Source organism: Mus musculus, chromosome 1 (assembly GCF_000001635.26).
Source record: "Mus musculus strain C57BL/6J chromosome 1, GRCm38.p6 C57BL/6J".
NCBI lineage: Eukaryota > Metazoa > Chordata > Mammalia > Rodentia > Muridae > Mus > Mus musculus.
Genome location: NC_000067.6, coordinates 192,411,577 through 192,426,831, shown reverse-complemented (window position 1 = coordinate 192,426,831; position 15,255 = coordinate 192,411,577). Strand labels below are relative to the sequence as shown.

General features: G+C 45.8%; 1 protein-coding gene across 4 annotated transcripts in view; it reads right to left on the bottom strand.

Annotated features, from left to right (window-relative positions):
* Kcnh1 (potassium voltage-gated channel, subfamily H (eag-related), member 1) overlaps positions 1 to 15,255 on the bottom strand; it is a 321,016-nt gene that overhangs the window by 83,328 nt on the left and 222,433 nt on the right. For all 4 annotated transcript variants that reach the window (XR_373887.4, NM_010600.3, NM_001038607.2 and 1 more), the window contains exons 8-9: positions 13,616 to 13,815; positions 7,897 to 8,149 (exon numbers count right to left, since the gene is read on the bottom strand). Coding sequence is in view for 3 of the 4 variants with exons in the window: in NM_010600.3 (NP_034730.1) it covers positions 7,897 to 8,149; positions 13,616 to 13,815 (453 nt within the window). In the remaining variant the exon portion in view is untranslated. The remainder of the gene's footprint in view (positions 1 to 7,896; positions 8,150 to 13,615; positions 13,816 to 15,255) is intronic.

The window sequence follows — 15,255 nt, the reverse complement described above, 5'->3', positions numbered from 1 at the left end:
GATCCCTACAGATGAGACCATAAACCTTGTTGGATTTTTCCCCAATCTGGCTATCTGTAAAAGAATAGAAGTACATTGTAAAAAATTATCCAACCCTATTTGAAAACTGAAAATGACAGATGCCACCCAGGATGCTTTTGTTAAGATCTTGGTTTGTCTTCCATCCTGCTTCTGTGCACATAGACATTTTTAGCTCAGGCTACCACACATGCAGTCCTGTATTATACTTTCCTTACTTAAAACACTTGAAACATTTTATATGACACTAGAGTGCCTCTATATCTCATACTTCCCCTAACTGACATTAACTTCTGACAACCAAGTCCTTTGTCTGGACAATGCAGTTACAGGGATTCCATTTAGAAAGATCACTTATAGTAGATCTAACTTCCCGTGTCTTCGGGGAATGAAAACTAATTTTAAAAACTGCTTAAACAGGAGAAGAAATTAGAAAATATCACCCACGGTCTATCCTCACCCTCTCTCGATCACACGATGTGGACACTACCGAATAGAAACGTTTTGTGCTTTGTTCTGGGTGATTGGCATTATGGCTCCTTACCAGAAGTATAGATTTAATGCAACTGCTCGGGTTGATGGAGTGCTAGGTGAATTCTGATGCCTGGTTAGAGTGTGGAGAGCCTCGAGCACAACTCCTGACACGTGCTAAGTACAGGCAACACGCTCACCCCACGGTCCACCTGCTCCCTGTGCAGGGGTGACCCACAGAGAGGGACGAGCAGCAGTACTGGAGCCTGCTCCCTGTGCAGGGGTGCCCACGAGAGGGAAGAGCAAGAGTACTGGAGCCTGCTCCCTGTGCAGGGGTGCCCACGAGAGGGATGAGCAGCAGTACTGGAGCCTGCTTTTCTCCAACCCTGGGCTCCCAGGGACCCCGGGAAGCATCTCTAGGAAGGAGGTGGCTTTTCAATCTTTGAATGAGTGAGCATTTATCATATTGAGGTTGTTGTTTATAAACCTTTGCTAGATATGCCCATTGGTGCCAAGGACAGTCAGAAGGAGGGATATAGGCACATGCAGAGACATGCCATTTTCTCTGATTGGACAGTAAAATGCAAAAGAGCTGCTGCCAAGACATTCTTTTGAAAAAATTGGGCTTAAAAATGATACCCTAACAGTGTCTGGGAAAGCAAATGACACTTTCTCAAGATTGACTTGAAAAAAAATTTAAACTGTCATCTTGAAAATATCATCTATTTATTTATTTGTTTGTTTATTTATTTATTTAATGTGTTTGGTGTATGTATACATATGTAGCACACGCATGTGTGTTTGCATGATGTAGAAACGAGAGGTCATTTATTTGTGTGTGTGTGTGTGTGTGTGTGTGTGTTTGTTATGAATACACATGTATGTATGTGCACGTGTGTGTGTGTGTGTACTTGATGTAGAGAGCAGTGGTCATGTCTAGTGTATTCCTCTATTGGTGTCCGCCTCATTTTTTTGAGACAGAGCTACTCAGTGAACGTGGAAGCTACTGACTGGCAAGCTTAGCTGAACAGCAAGCCTTGGCACCTCCAGTTCTTGCCTCTACAGCTCTAGGATCACAGACACACACACAGACACAGACACACACACAGACACACACACACACACACACACACACACACACACACACACACACACACTCTTACGGGAGTGCTGGGATCTAAACTCAAGTACTTTACCGTCTCTCCAGACCTGCACATGCTCTTTTAAAGATAGCCTGAGAGTCAAACAAACTTGATAAGAAAATAAAAATCTCCTCCTGCCTCACAAATGAGACATCTACCCCAGCTTGCTAGCAAGGATGCCCATGGAGTCTCATCTCTGCATGCTTGTCTTTACATAATTGGGATCAATCACAACATGTTCAAATAACACTTCACATCATTTAAAATTCCCTATGGTCATTCTGAATGGCTACACCCCATTTCTTTAAAAATGCTCTCAAATGCTTGGTCATTTAGGGAAAGACTTGTATGTTCTGCTGATGGCTTTTCATTCTCTTCCCATTTTACATTTCTTCTGTTAATTCTTAAATCTCTAGCTTAAGACCTGAGTGCCTTTCCTGGTTCTGACCTGTCTTCATGACCTGTCTTCATGTCCTGGTTCCAGACTCACCTTTCTAAGCAATGCTGGCTGCACCTCTGTCCAGTGTCCTTGGGTCTCTGCATGGTCTAATGGAAGTGTCACACTTTCTGCTTTCATGGCCTCTTCCTTGTAAATACTTCTCTCCCACTTCCCAGGCATCAGAACCTGCCTGTGCCTCCCTGTTTGCCCCCTTACCTTCCAGTAGTAACATTTACAACCCAAGAGACTCTCTGACCTAGTTTGTTTTCTATAAAACACTGACCAAATACAGCTTGAGGAGGAAAGCATTTATTTTGCTCACATTTCTACATGATCACAGTCCAGCATGAAGGGAAGTCAGGAGAGGAGCTACTCAAGGCAGGATACTGAAGGCAGGACTGAAGCAGAGACCATGGTACAACATTGCTCATTGGCTTGTTCTCAGAGCTTTCTCAGCTTGCTTTCCAGGACCATCTGTCCAGGAGTGGTATCACCACAGTGGACTGGGCCTCCTATATTAATAATCAAGAAGATGCTCCACAGACTTGCATACCGGTTGATCTAATGGGTTTTTTTCTCAATTGAGGTTCCCTTGCCCAGATAACTCTCGATGTGTCAAACTAACAGGAAACTAACCAGGATACCTCTGTCCCTGACAGTTCGTCCACCTGCGCTTCCCAACTAAGTTTGGCAAAGTCTTCAAATAAAAAACATAGATATCCAGTTAAAACTGAACTCTAACAAATGAATAATTTCCCTCAAACTGCATCTTATGCAATCTTTGGAGGGAAATTCACGTTAATAGTCATTCACTGTTTCTATGTAATTCAAATGTTCCTTGTGGGCCTTCTCCATTTGTTCTAACTGTACCTCAGCGCTCTTTGTCTGTCATGAGCCACGGCGACCTCACATGTCCCTCAGCCCCACTCTTCAGTGCTTTTGGATCACAGCTCTCATGACATCATACTTCACTTGCTAGTGCCCCATTTCTCATGATGACACAGTGACGTCCACACCAGCCTTGCTGCATTTCACCACTATCACTGCAGCTCTGGGTTCCAGTTCACGTGCTGGCTTGGATGACCCACCACACAAGTCCCCTCCTCACAGCTGACCCATTCCTGACCTCATCTGATTCCATCTTTCCAGCCACCACCAAGGCAAAGACCTCATGGCTTGGTCTGTCAATCACTGGGAAGGGTCCCCTGCTGATCAATGGCTCCAAACAAATGTCAAAAATTAACAACATCATATGGCTGAAGTGAAGTTCATAAAAGGCCCCTGCTTATGGGTTCCTGTCTCGTTTCCTTTTCTATGTGCCTCACCTCTCCTACTCCATAGCTAAGGTTGGCGATGTCCAACCATACATGAAATGACAATCAAGGCTTTAGTGCTCTTGATATCACAGTGCAACAGGCTGGCAAAGCCCCGTGCACACTGAGCTGACGGAACAGGCATGGACAGTTCCACTCACACTGGCCTGAGCCTGCCACTCACACTCACACTCCCTCCAGTACCCCTAGAAACCCTGCTGCTTTTCTACCCCAATGCTCAGCCTACCACACTTCTTGGGGCCTTCCAAGCTCTCAGAAGGCTCTGCCTTCTCTGTGAGCATTTATCTGCCTGCTTGCTTCAAGAGAGGGACAGAGTGAGCCCCCTGTGCACATTGTCACTAAGCATCTGTCTCAGTTCAGCACAATGGTTCTCTAAGACAAGGCTTATTCTGTCCCCTGAAGAAAACACCACCATGATCCTCGATGACAGCAGATGCTGCTAAATATCCAACCTAGAACAATGGCCCAAAGGAGCACCTTATCCAGGCAAAGGCAAAGTGGCCTTCCAACTCAGCAAATGCACGAAGGCATCTCAGAGCAAGCAGTAACCTGAGGACCTACATGCCATCCTATGAGGACACGCAGTGAGGCTATGGGGATGGGACTGAACTGCCCTGTGCTGGGATGGGGATGTTAGGCATGGGAAGAGTAGAAGTAAGAAGAAGAAGGGGTTGGTTTAATTAAAAATAAATATCATGATAAAGCAAAAAAAAAAAAAAAAAAAAAGAACCCCACATGTAAAAAGGACAAAGACTACATCTGAGAAGCTGGTAAGAGGTTTCTAAAAGAATTCCAGAAGGAAGTCAGAAGGGAGTGCCGCCATGATCTTTGTCTTTGGGGAACAGTGTGCTTTCTATCAGAGAGTGGCTGCCATGGCTTGGGGGAGGCACACTTTCTAAATGCAACCTTTGATCAGCTCCATAAACCAATTTATTAGGTTACTATATTCATTTTTTTTTAAATGAAAGGCAACAGACTCTAATAGAACCACCAGACTGCATTTCCTTCAACAGGACAAATGCTGGGTTTTACATGTACGCTCATCAGTTAGCAATGTAATTAGCATTTTATATTGTGGCTGCTGTCACCAAAAGTCTATAAGGTTTTAGCAAGTGGGGAGGGGAGGGATTCTATTTTGGGCACATGCTAAGCCCACTCAGTTCTGATCACTGTCCCTTCTCATTCTTGGAGTCTGCACTTAAATTAAACAGAGAATGGGGGTGGGATAATCGAATTGGAGGGAGGAACCACGCTAGCAGGTTATAAGTGACTGAACTGGTAAGATTGGAGTCTGACGGCATGGGCAGCTGTGTCCCAGCATTTTCTCTGTAGCCTCTGGCATGAACACTGGTATATTTCCCTTCATTACCGGAGCACTGGGCACACAGCACTGCTCGATAGCTACTCATGCTCTGTAGCCCTCGATGTGCATAGGGGAAGCTGTCTAGAGTCACGTGCTCCACAGGCAGCTCTTGAGGGCTGGGATAAGATTTGGTCTACCACAGCAACCCACTCCTGACAGCATCTGCTCAACAGCACTGGGTGAGACTGCGCTAAAGGGCATCGGAGGACAATGAAGGTCTAGTTCTCAGTCCCATGTGATGCTCAAACCCTTCAGGAAGAAACTGATTGCAGTTCATTGAACAAAAGTGATTCTAAGGAGAAAGGAATTTTAAAAAGATCCAGGTGGGTGTTTCCAGGGAACAAACAGCTTGGAATGTTGTATGCCTCATGGCCTAAAGGACAGGTTGGCTCAAAGAACTTGTCAAGTCCTTTTATAGACTAAGAGTCTCTTGGCAAGTTAACGTAGGATATCGAGCCTGGACCTACTTTGGGGGCTCAATCTGGCTCTTGGAAGCACAGAGGAGACTTTTTCTAGTCTGGACATCTTGAGAGCAACCAACACGTTTAATCCAAAGCTGCTGAGCTATATTTGAAGTCTAACTATGCGCTAACTGGAGCAGGCTGGATGCCCAGAGGGCTAGATTTGGAGAAGCAGTAACTAGTCAAATCAACAAGGTTATGAAGTCGCTGCCTCGTAAGAAGGCCGGTGTGCAGGGGAGGAAGGGAGAAGGGGTTGTTTGTCCTTCTCATCTCGCTTCAGGCTATCATCCTTCCATGCCCAAGTCTATCGTACTGGTGTCTATGGTGGGGCATTAAAAATCCCTTATCGTGAGCACACGAGAGATAGTGCTGGGCCTCAGGATGGATTTTTTTCAAAAGCTTAAATAATCTGTGGGGAAGTTGGTACAAGATGCCTGACTCCAAAGGGTTACATCTAATCCAAATTCAAAGGATTGGTCAGTGGTTAATCTTAGCTGTGCAAGAATCCTGGCTAGCCCAATGTCCTCACTGGTGAATTTAAAGGCAGAGATAAGAACCCCTTTCCTTCAGATACTTTACAACAATGTCTTCACTGTTCCTGTGTTTGGCCCACAACCTCAGGTCTCTGAGAGGAGGGAGTGAGGAGAAGCCAGGACTAGGCTGTTGGGCTCTGTAGGCACCATGGTACCCAGCAGACCAGATACACTTCAGCTCCAACCCAGACTCAACAGGCTTCCCTTACCATTTTCCAGCAAATGCTGAAGGAGTATACATCATCCTTGGGTTACCCTGAGCACAGTATAGCCAAGAGGGCAAGTTGACAAAGTGCCCCAGGAACAAGAAGGAAGCCATGCTTTGGGTACTCCAAAATCAGACAGGAGCAAAATTAGGTTTTAAAAGTTTCATCCATCTCTACATAGTCAGCCTCTTCTTCATTCTAACATCACATTAACTTCACACATAGTCAACCTCTTCTTCATTCTAACATCACAGTAACTTCACACATAGTCAGCCTCTTCTTCATTCTAACATCGCAGTAACTTCACACATAGTCAGCCTCTTCTTCATTCTAACATCACAGTAACTTCACACATAGTCAGCCTCTTCTTCATTCTAACATCACAGTAACTTCACACATAGTCAGCCTCTTCTTCATTCTAACATCGCAGTAACTTCACACATAGTCAGCCTCTTCTTCATTCTATCACAGTAACTTCACACATAGTCAGCCTCTTCTTCATTCTAACATCGCAGTAACTTCATATGCAGTCAGCCTCTTCATTCTAACATCACTTTAACTTCGTACCACCCATCTCACTTTTCTGGGAAATCAACCATGCACTGAACATAAAACATACCTCCACAATCTGCAGCAGTACCTGCAGCATCCCAACCCCACTTATCTCATTAATCATCAGTATTTCAATTTTAAAGCTGGGCAGGAATAGAGAGGCTGAACACAGAGGGATACTGAAATAGGACTTCACAAGTCTGGTGGGAGCAGAAGGTCTTGAGGTTGCTGGGATGGGACCCCGTGGGCCTCAAACACTTGACTCTCTGAACTTCAACTGTCTCACTTAGAGACTGAGAGCAATAAAGCCAGTTTGCATGGTTCAATGAGGATGCATCTGCAGGATATTGGGCAAAAATCAAATGTCTGTAAATAGTGATTATGCCATGATGTCTTGTCCCCTTAGAGAGATGTGTGTGTATTGGAGACCTATCCTGTGGCTGCCTCAGAAGTTTCCCCAGGGCCACTGATGGTCAAGCTCTCAAATACTGTCATGTTACACATGTCCCTGCTCCTCCCACATTCCTTCTTGCTGCATATGGTGAACTAGCCTCCCTGTTAACCAATGAGAGATCCTACCTCTCCCAAGAGCAAACTGTCATTGGACTCCTTTGACTTTTTATATATCTCAAAGTGATGTGTTTCTCTCCATCCACCCACATCTTTGTTCATTAAGGGCCTAGATAACACGTCTCTTACCTGCTTACCCTGCTCACCACAGCCCAACCTCTACTTGCTGTAATTTTTCAAAAGTACAGTCCTAATGTTGCCCCTTCCCTACTTTCAATTCACCACGGGTCACCTGCCCCACTCTTGCAAGTGAAATCAACAACACCCTTTAATGGGATTCCTGAGGCCTACGGTTTGTCAACTCTCTCCCAGTGTCATCTCCCACCGTGGCCCTGCCATGTGCTCCTGTCACATAGAGAGTGACTCAGAGGTTTCCCCTGTGAGTCACACCTGTCCCTGTGAATCACACCTGTCTCTCTCACACAGGCTGACCTCTCTCTTTTTGGAACCCTGTTTTTACCCTGCTCCATGTAACTCATTTTCAATTGTTTGGCTGCTTCTTGTGTATCATTTTATATAGGAAGCGTTCCCATTTGAATCCTGAAACATATGTCCCTTCCGATATATTCCAAATGATGGTTTGTTTACTCATCATTTTCAGTAGCCTGCAGCCCCTTGAAGAGAAAACCCCAAGGGCCTTAAACACCAATCGGTTCAAAGAAGGAACTTCAACTTTTGTTGGATGGATGAATGGATGGAGAAATGAGCCTGCCCCAAGGAGAAATCACTGGTTAAATGTGGCTGTCCAGTGACTAAGACAACCCCAAGTACAATACCAGGAGTACATCAAAGACAGGCAGCACATACCTAGGATGGCCACCACCTCGTCATCCTGGATCACCTCCAGGGAGCCTGAGACCACGAAGCAGAGGCTGTCCACACTCTCTCCAGCATGATAGATGAGGTCCCCTGGGGCACAGTGCACTGTCTGGAACTCCATGGCCAAGGCCCGCAGGCAGCCATCGCTGGCCAATCGAAAGGCAGGGTGTTCTTTGAACACTTTGCGGTTCAGGTGCACGCAAATGTCGGCTCGCATGTCCTTGGGGCAGATCTGCAGGACCTGGCCAGACAAGGAAGAGACAATGTGAGGTCCATTCCCACAGCCTCCTTCCCTCCACACCCTGGGCATGGGCCCGCACCCATGAGGCCAGACTGCACTCTTATGCCTCAGTTCCCTGGGCAAGCCAAGCAGTGTCTGGATTCTAGAACGTTCTGCAGAATGGAATGCTCAGGATGCAGATCTGAAAGTCAGGGCTAGGAGGGAATCGGGCATGGGAAAGGTCTCTGAGGAGATGCTATTTCAGCTGACAGCTTTAGAGTATGTCAGAGTGAACCTTGTGGGAGTAGAACATTCCAGGAGGATAGCATACACAAAGGCTCTGTGGCAGTAGTTCACCCAGGTCAGAGGAGGCCTAGGAGGCATCATACAGAGAAAATACCAAGCATGTGAGAAGTTTCCAAGTGAAACTGTGACCAGTGGCACAGATCAAGGAGCAAATGTCAGCTGAAAACCCAGAGTGGGATTAGAGGCTTTGACTCTGGGTGGCAACACAAGAGTCAAAGGGAAGGGTGAGGAGGGGTGCTTGGCCTGGACTGGTTCAGTGCAGTCAGCAAGAAGTAGTCATGTTCAGGTTAATTCTACAAACAAGCAAATCATATATATGTGTGTGTGTGTGTGTGTGTGTGTATGTATGTGTATATATATATATATATATATACACATACATATATATATACACATATACACATACACAGACATACATATATACACACATATACATACATATAGAAATATGTATGTATATATATATATGTGTGTGTATATACATGGTATACAGCATGATATTTTGACATGCATACAATAATTAACATACATGAACAAAGTAATCAGTCTATCCATTCCATTTATTTGTCAATTCTTTATGCTGAGAATATTCTAAACATTCTCCCCTGATCATTTGGAAATACACAGTTATTTGGTTAACGGGTACAAAATTACAGCTAGGAAAAACCGCCTGGCATTCTACAACATAATGGGGTCACATTAGACTAGAGATTGTGTTCTGATTACATAGCTGGCATGACTTGCTGATAAAGTGAATATGGGGTAGCATTTAAAGAGATGCATTTACAAGAGATCTGCCAAAGACAAGCCTGTGAAAATTCCAGTATAGATGGGAGAGGTGCTCCTGAGACCCACCATTAACCACGGAACTACTGGCCCTTGATGGTTGCTGGGGAAGGAGACTCACTCTTCTTTGGGAATGTTCTATTAGTAGGTAGCCATGCCTTAGTGAATAGACTCACACATCTATACAGGGTCATTAACTAGTTAGACTCAGTGGAATGATGGATGAGGAAGAGGAGGAGGAGGAGAAAGGAGGAGGAGGAAGAAGAAAAGAAGACAATGACACCAGACATGAAGTTGATAGAGACAGGCTGGTGGGTCCCTGAACAGTTAGAGGGAGGTAGTTGGGTATATCAAATAAAAAACATTATACACATGTGAGATATATAAAGTCACATTTTCCTGAGTGCTGACTGTCTGCCAGGAGTGGCTCAGCAAGTTACCATCCAGGTAATATCTTTTTGTCGAGCATCCACTGATCACCAGGTACCATCCTAGGCTCAATTGATGTGGTAGTTAAAGAACAACTAGACAAAAAGTGCCTGTCCTCATCGAACTTACTGACTAGTATGAAGAGTCAAGTAACAGGCAAAATAAATAAAACATAGCAGCAATTGCAGAGGACAATAAGGGAGGCAGAGAGAACAGAGAATGGAGAGAACAGAGAACGGAAAGAACAGAGAACAAGAGGCGCTTGGTGTGCGTTTACTAACTTGGTCCTCACAGAAACTCTAGGATGTGCTTTTAATTATATCAGCTCAGATGAGAAAGCTGAGACACAGGGAAGCCCAATGTTCCCCAGCCAGAAAACAGTATATTTTGGCTTCCACACTAGGTAGCTTGGCATCAAAGCCCGGTTATAGACTAACCAATCCCAATGCCAGGATGTGCCTTGCTGGGCTGTGCATTGCTTGTCTGTGCCTCGCTGGGCTGTGTATTGTTTGTCTGTGCCTCACAGGGTCAAGGTTGAGGCTCTGAGCTCAGTCCTGCTCTCAGCGCATGCCAACTGTGTGCTTGGCTCCTGGTGCCAAGTCTTCCAATTTGTGTGTGGAATTTTGTGAGGTTTCCCATGATGCTTGTGTTAAAAGCCCTGGTACTTGTGGGTCCTTATTTAATGTCATCACAGAGCTTTCATGGTCCAGGAGGTCATAGCTAGCCCAAAGGCCACAGAGGCCACGTGGTCTTAAAGGTCATCTTACTTCAATGTGTTCCAAATGTGGGCACTGGAGCAAGAGAGACACGTGATGTGCTCAAAGTCGCTAGCGAGTTACCAAGAGAAGAGGGAAGCGGGGGCTCCAGTGCTGCTTCTCTCCCCAGCAGCCACTGCCTCCTTCCTCAGGCCGGGCTCTGCCATGAGATGCCACAGTCTTGTCTCTGGATCAGGAACTGAGATAGGTCCCAAAGCCCTTCAGGGAGGTAAGCAGTGACTAGGGAGGAATGTAAGCTGACTATGCAGTGTCCCAGGCAGTTCCCTGCCCAGCCCTGCAGGGATGGGGACAGGGAAGGGCTTTTCCCAGACAGCAGGATCTACAGAGTCATTCTAGTGCCCGGGAAAAAGGAGCTTCAGGGCAAAGATCAAAGTTCTTTCTGCTCCATCTGCTGCCAGGCACCCACAGTACCAGCAGGCATTGTTGCCAGTGCTGAGCACGGAGAACAGGCATAGCTGGGGCAGGGAGCTGGCAAAGTTGAGAGCCAAGCAGTGCCAATCCCTTCCCTGCCCGTGCAGGAAGTGTGAGCCTCCTCCTTCCTCCTTCCAGTGTATGCTTTACATCTAGAAGAGGCAGAGCCTGCAAGATGGCTCAGTGCTGTTAGAGCCACACCACCAAGCTTGAAGACCTAAATTCCATCCCTGGGATCCACATAATAGGAAAGAACAGTCTCCAGCAAGACATACCATGACATAGTACACACACACACACACACACATACATGCATGTACACACACATGCATGTACACATGCATGCATTCACATTCATACACACACATGCACATGTACAGGCACAGATACACACACATGCATACTCTTTCACACATGCTTATGCATATACACACATCTATACACATGTATGCTACACATGCTCACACAGAGATGTGTACATCACATGCATAAAATTTCACACATGCGGGCTGGTGAGGTGGCTCAGTGGGTAAGAGCACCCGACTGCTCTTCCGAAGGTCCGAAGTTCAAATCCCAGCAAGCACATGGTGCTCACAACCATCTGTAATGAGATCTGACTCCCTCTTCTGGAGTGTCTGAAGACAGCTACAGTGTACTTACATATAATAAATAAATAAATCTTTTCTAAAAATTGCACACATGCATGCACACATGCACACACACAGATACACACATGCACATACTTTCACACATGCATGCACACACATGATGCACACAGAGATGCACATACTGGCACACATATGCATGCCCATACATTCACACATATACATACACACAAGCATGCACACATATCTACACACATACATGCACACACTTTCACACATGCATGCACACACATGCACACACACATGATGCACACAGATGCACACACTTGCACACACATGCATGCACACACATGCATGCACACACATCCACACACATATATACATGCATGCACACATATCTACACACATGCATGCATACACGTGTACACACAGAGATGCACACACCACATGCACACTTTCACACATACATGCACACATGCACACACATGTACACACATAGATGCACACACTTGTACACACACTCATTCAAACACACATGCACGCACATGTACACAGTAAAATGTAGTTTAAAAAAATTAAAGGAAGGAGGATGATAGGAAAAGAACAGGTTTTGGAACCAGATGAAAATCAGGTCCAGATTTCAGAGTTACCCTAGACCTGGGGGAGAGGAAGGAGCCGGGCCTCTGGACTCCCTCCTCACTCACCAGAGCTTCTAGCCACACCCTCCCCAGGGAGAAGTGAAGGCCACTCTGGTACAGTGCAAACTAACAGTGGTTCTTCCTGCTTTTCCCCAACAAGCTTTTCCATGTAGCTCAGGCTGGCCTCAGACTCACAGATGCCCAAATCTGTGATCACTGCTCTGCACTACCATACCTGGAACATGTTTGTTCTCAGTGCACACTCAAGACAGGAACGCTGGTGGCTGATCTCACAACCAGATCAATCTGGATTTCAATGTGGCCACAGATACTTTTGCCACAGTGCTACCATTTTCCTAATTCTACAGTGAAAGAAGCCATATGCCTCAGGTAGAGAGATGGGGTTTGGCAATGAGGGAAGTGGAGTCAGAGAGACTGGGAACAAAGAAACCGAGCTGAGGACAAGGCTTAGATCATAGGAAACACATGAAGCAGGGGCTGGGGATGTGTCTCAGAGTGTATCTAGCATGCATAAGGGGTGTGGTGGTGTTGACCAGTAACCCCAGAACAAGGGAGGTACAGGAAAACCAGAGTTCAAGATCAGCTACATAGAGACTCCCAGGCTAACCTGGGCTACATGGTGTGACTTCCAGGCTAACCTGGGCTACATGATGTGTCTTAGAGGGAGTGGGGGGCACAAAGATAAGCCATAAATGAGCCCTCTGTGTCTTTTCTCTGTTCCTTCTATGGTTTTTCTGACATGAATCTGGAGTAACACAAGTGTTAGAGAATAACAGTACTCATGAGGGTCTGCTACTGTCTGTATTACACAATGAGCAATAGTCACCAACTGATGACTAAGGCACAGAGTTGTGCCACTATTGCCTGGACTTGTCTGAAGCACACATAATCTTACCAGGTAATTACTGAGCCTGTTCATCACCCCCCAGTGCTCACGGCCCAGGGATGGTGGTCAGGAGTCTAGTTTTAATGACAACACCATAGGATTCTTATCAGAACCGAAAAGAGGAAAAGACAGGTGAGCAGTGACCTTAGGAGATGCCATACATTTACTAAAAAATGTAAAACCCACTATATGGGGAAGACCAAACATAACCAAGGTAAGTCATATTTAATGCAGTATTTCTTTAAGAAAGTCAAGGTTCATTTTATTTTATTTTTTTAAAAAGCCATGCTGAACAAAAAGTATCAACGTTTTGAAAAGAGGCAAAGTTGGCAAGCAGGGGACCTGCTGGGAACCTGGGGCAGAAGGAACAGCCTCCTGTTCAGAGCTTTTATCTCATCATTGCCCAAGACAGTGGGACATCTGTTCCCCTAGCTCCAGGAAATACACCATGCCTTTGATTTCTTAAATGATGGCTCTTAGCTTCTAGTCCTTAGGTAAAGACAACAGAGAAGCCACCTGAACCCCTGGAAGAAGGACCTAAGACTCCCAGATGCCTCTGGAGAGTTCTGAGCCCAGCCTACTGGGGAAAGCTAGGGGGCAGGTGGTACCATGGAGTCTCCCATTCTTACCTTCTCTGTGTCGATGCCTCGGGACATGGACCAGGTGGACACAATGTAGTCCATGACCCGCTCACTCAGCCCTTTGGGCACCTGGTAGAGCTTCAGGAAATCCCGGACACTGTTGAGCATCTCGTGGTACCTGTTGGTGTTGGCGTACATCTGCTGGAAAATGGTTGTCACGTTCCCAAAGATGGTGGCATACAGAAGAGCTGGAGACAAAGAGAGAAGAATGACTTGTGAGTGCTCCACGAATGCTTCACCAGCCAAACTACAGAGTGTGCAGCTCCCTCAGAGAAGGCTCACAGCTGGAGCTGTGTTCCCTGGTAGAGTGTCCAGATCTCAGGAGAGCTTCACATCTCAAGTTGAAGAGTTTGTAACAGCAGACAATTAGGACCAATGGAGGGAGTGTTAGGCAGGTCCAGGATGAGACTTGGTGCACCTCAGACACATGTAGCAAGAACGAAGCCATTTTATACTTGTCACAGAAAATTTGAGCCTGAGGTCACCAGCCAAGAGTGTGTCCAGACCCCATGCCTGAGGCCACCAGCCAAGTGTGAGTCCATGAGCCCACAAGAGTGCAAATTCAAGCTATGAGCAGCAATCTACCAAGCTCTGTTGTGTGCCAAGCGCCATGCTATCTAGGGCACTGGATGGTAAGTAAGACCCAGCCTGGTCCTTATAGAACCACACAGTAAGGAGGAGTTGACCAAGATGCCACCACAGATATCTATGATAGCGAGTCTGCAGAGGGCCTAAAAGGATAACAATGGTAAGATGAAATAAACCTTGTTGTCCCCAAGTCGATTTTGGTCATGGTGCTCTATCTTAGGGATTCTATTGGTAAAAATAGAATACACATTGGTACATGCATCAGAAATGTAAAACTCACTATTCTTAAAACATATTTTTGCCGGGTGTGGTGGTACACGACTTTAATCCCAGCACTTGGGAGGCAGAGACAGGTGGATTTCTGAGTTCGAGGCCAGCCTGGTCTACAAAGTGAGTTCCAGGTCAGCCAGGGCTACACAGAGAAACCCTGTCTTGAAAGATAAAAATTGCTAAGGGTAGTACATGCCTTTAATCCCAGCACTTGGGAGGCAGGTGGTGGATCTCCATGAGTTCTAAGACAACCTGGTTTGCATAGCAAGTTCCAGGCCTGCCAGGGCTTCAGAGCAGACCTTGTCTCAGCATAATAATAGTAATGTTTAAAGTAGCTGCACGTTTTTACATTCCTATAGTACGTGAGGGTTCCAGTGCACTGTATCCATACCATACCCTCTGCTCCTTTATCATGCTCTATTATAACCTGCCTTTCATGTCACCATCTGTGACTATGAGTTTGAACTGTCAACTTGACCCAACCTAGAATCACTTGGGGAGAGGTCTCACTGGGAGACTGTCTGAGGTTATCTAAATTAAATCAGTTCCACTTCAGTGAGGGCAGCGCTATGCAGTGAGAATTCTGAAATTTTGGTTTCCTAAAAATATAACACAGAAATATTATAAGAATATGTTTTTGGTTTAATCCCATGTGTGGGGCCATGGGTGTGCTTTGCAGCCGCTGACTGTGATTTACCTTGTGGTCTAGCAGAGGCATGCTTTTGCCAGAAGCAGATAATTTCTATGGTTGTGTGAAGTTTGGAATTCTG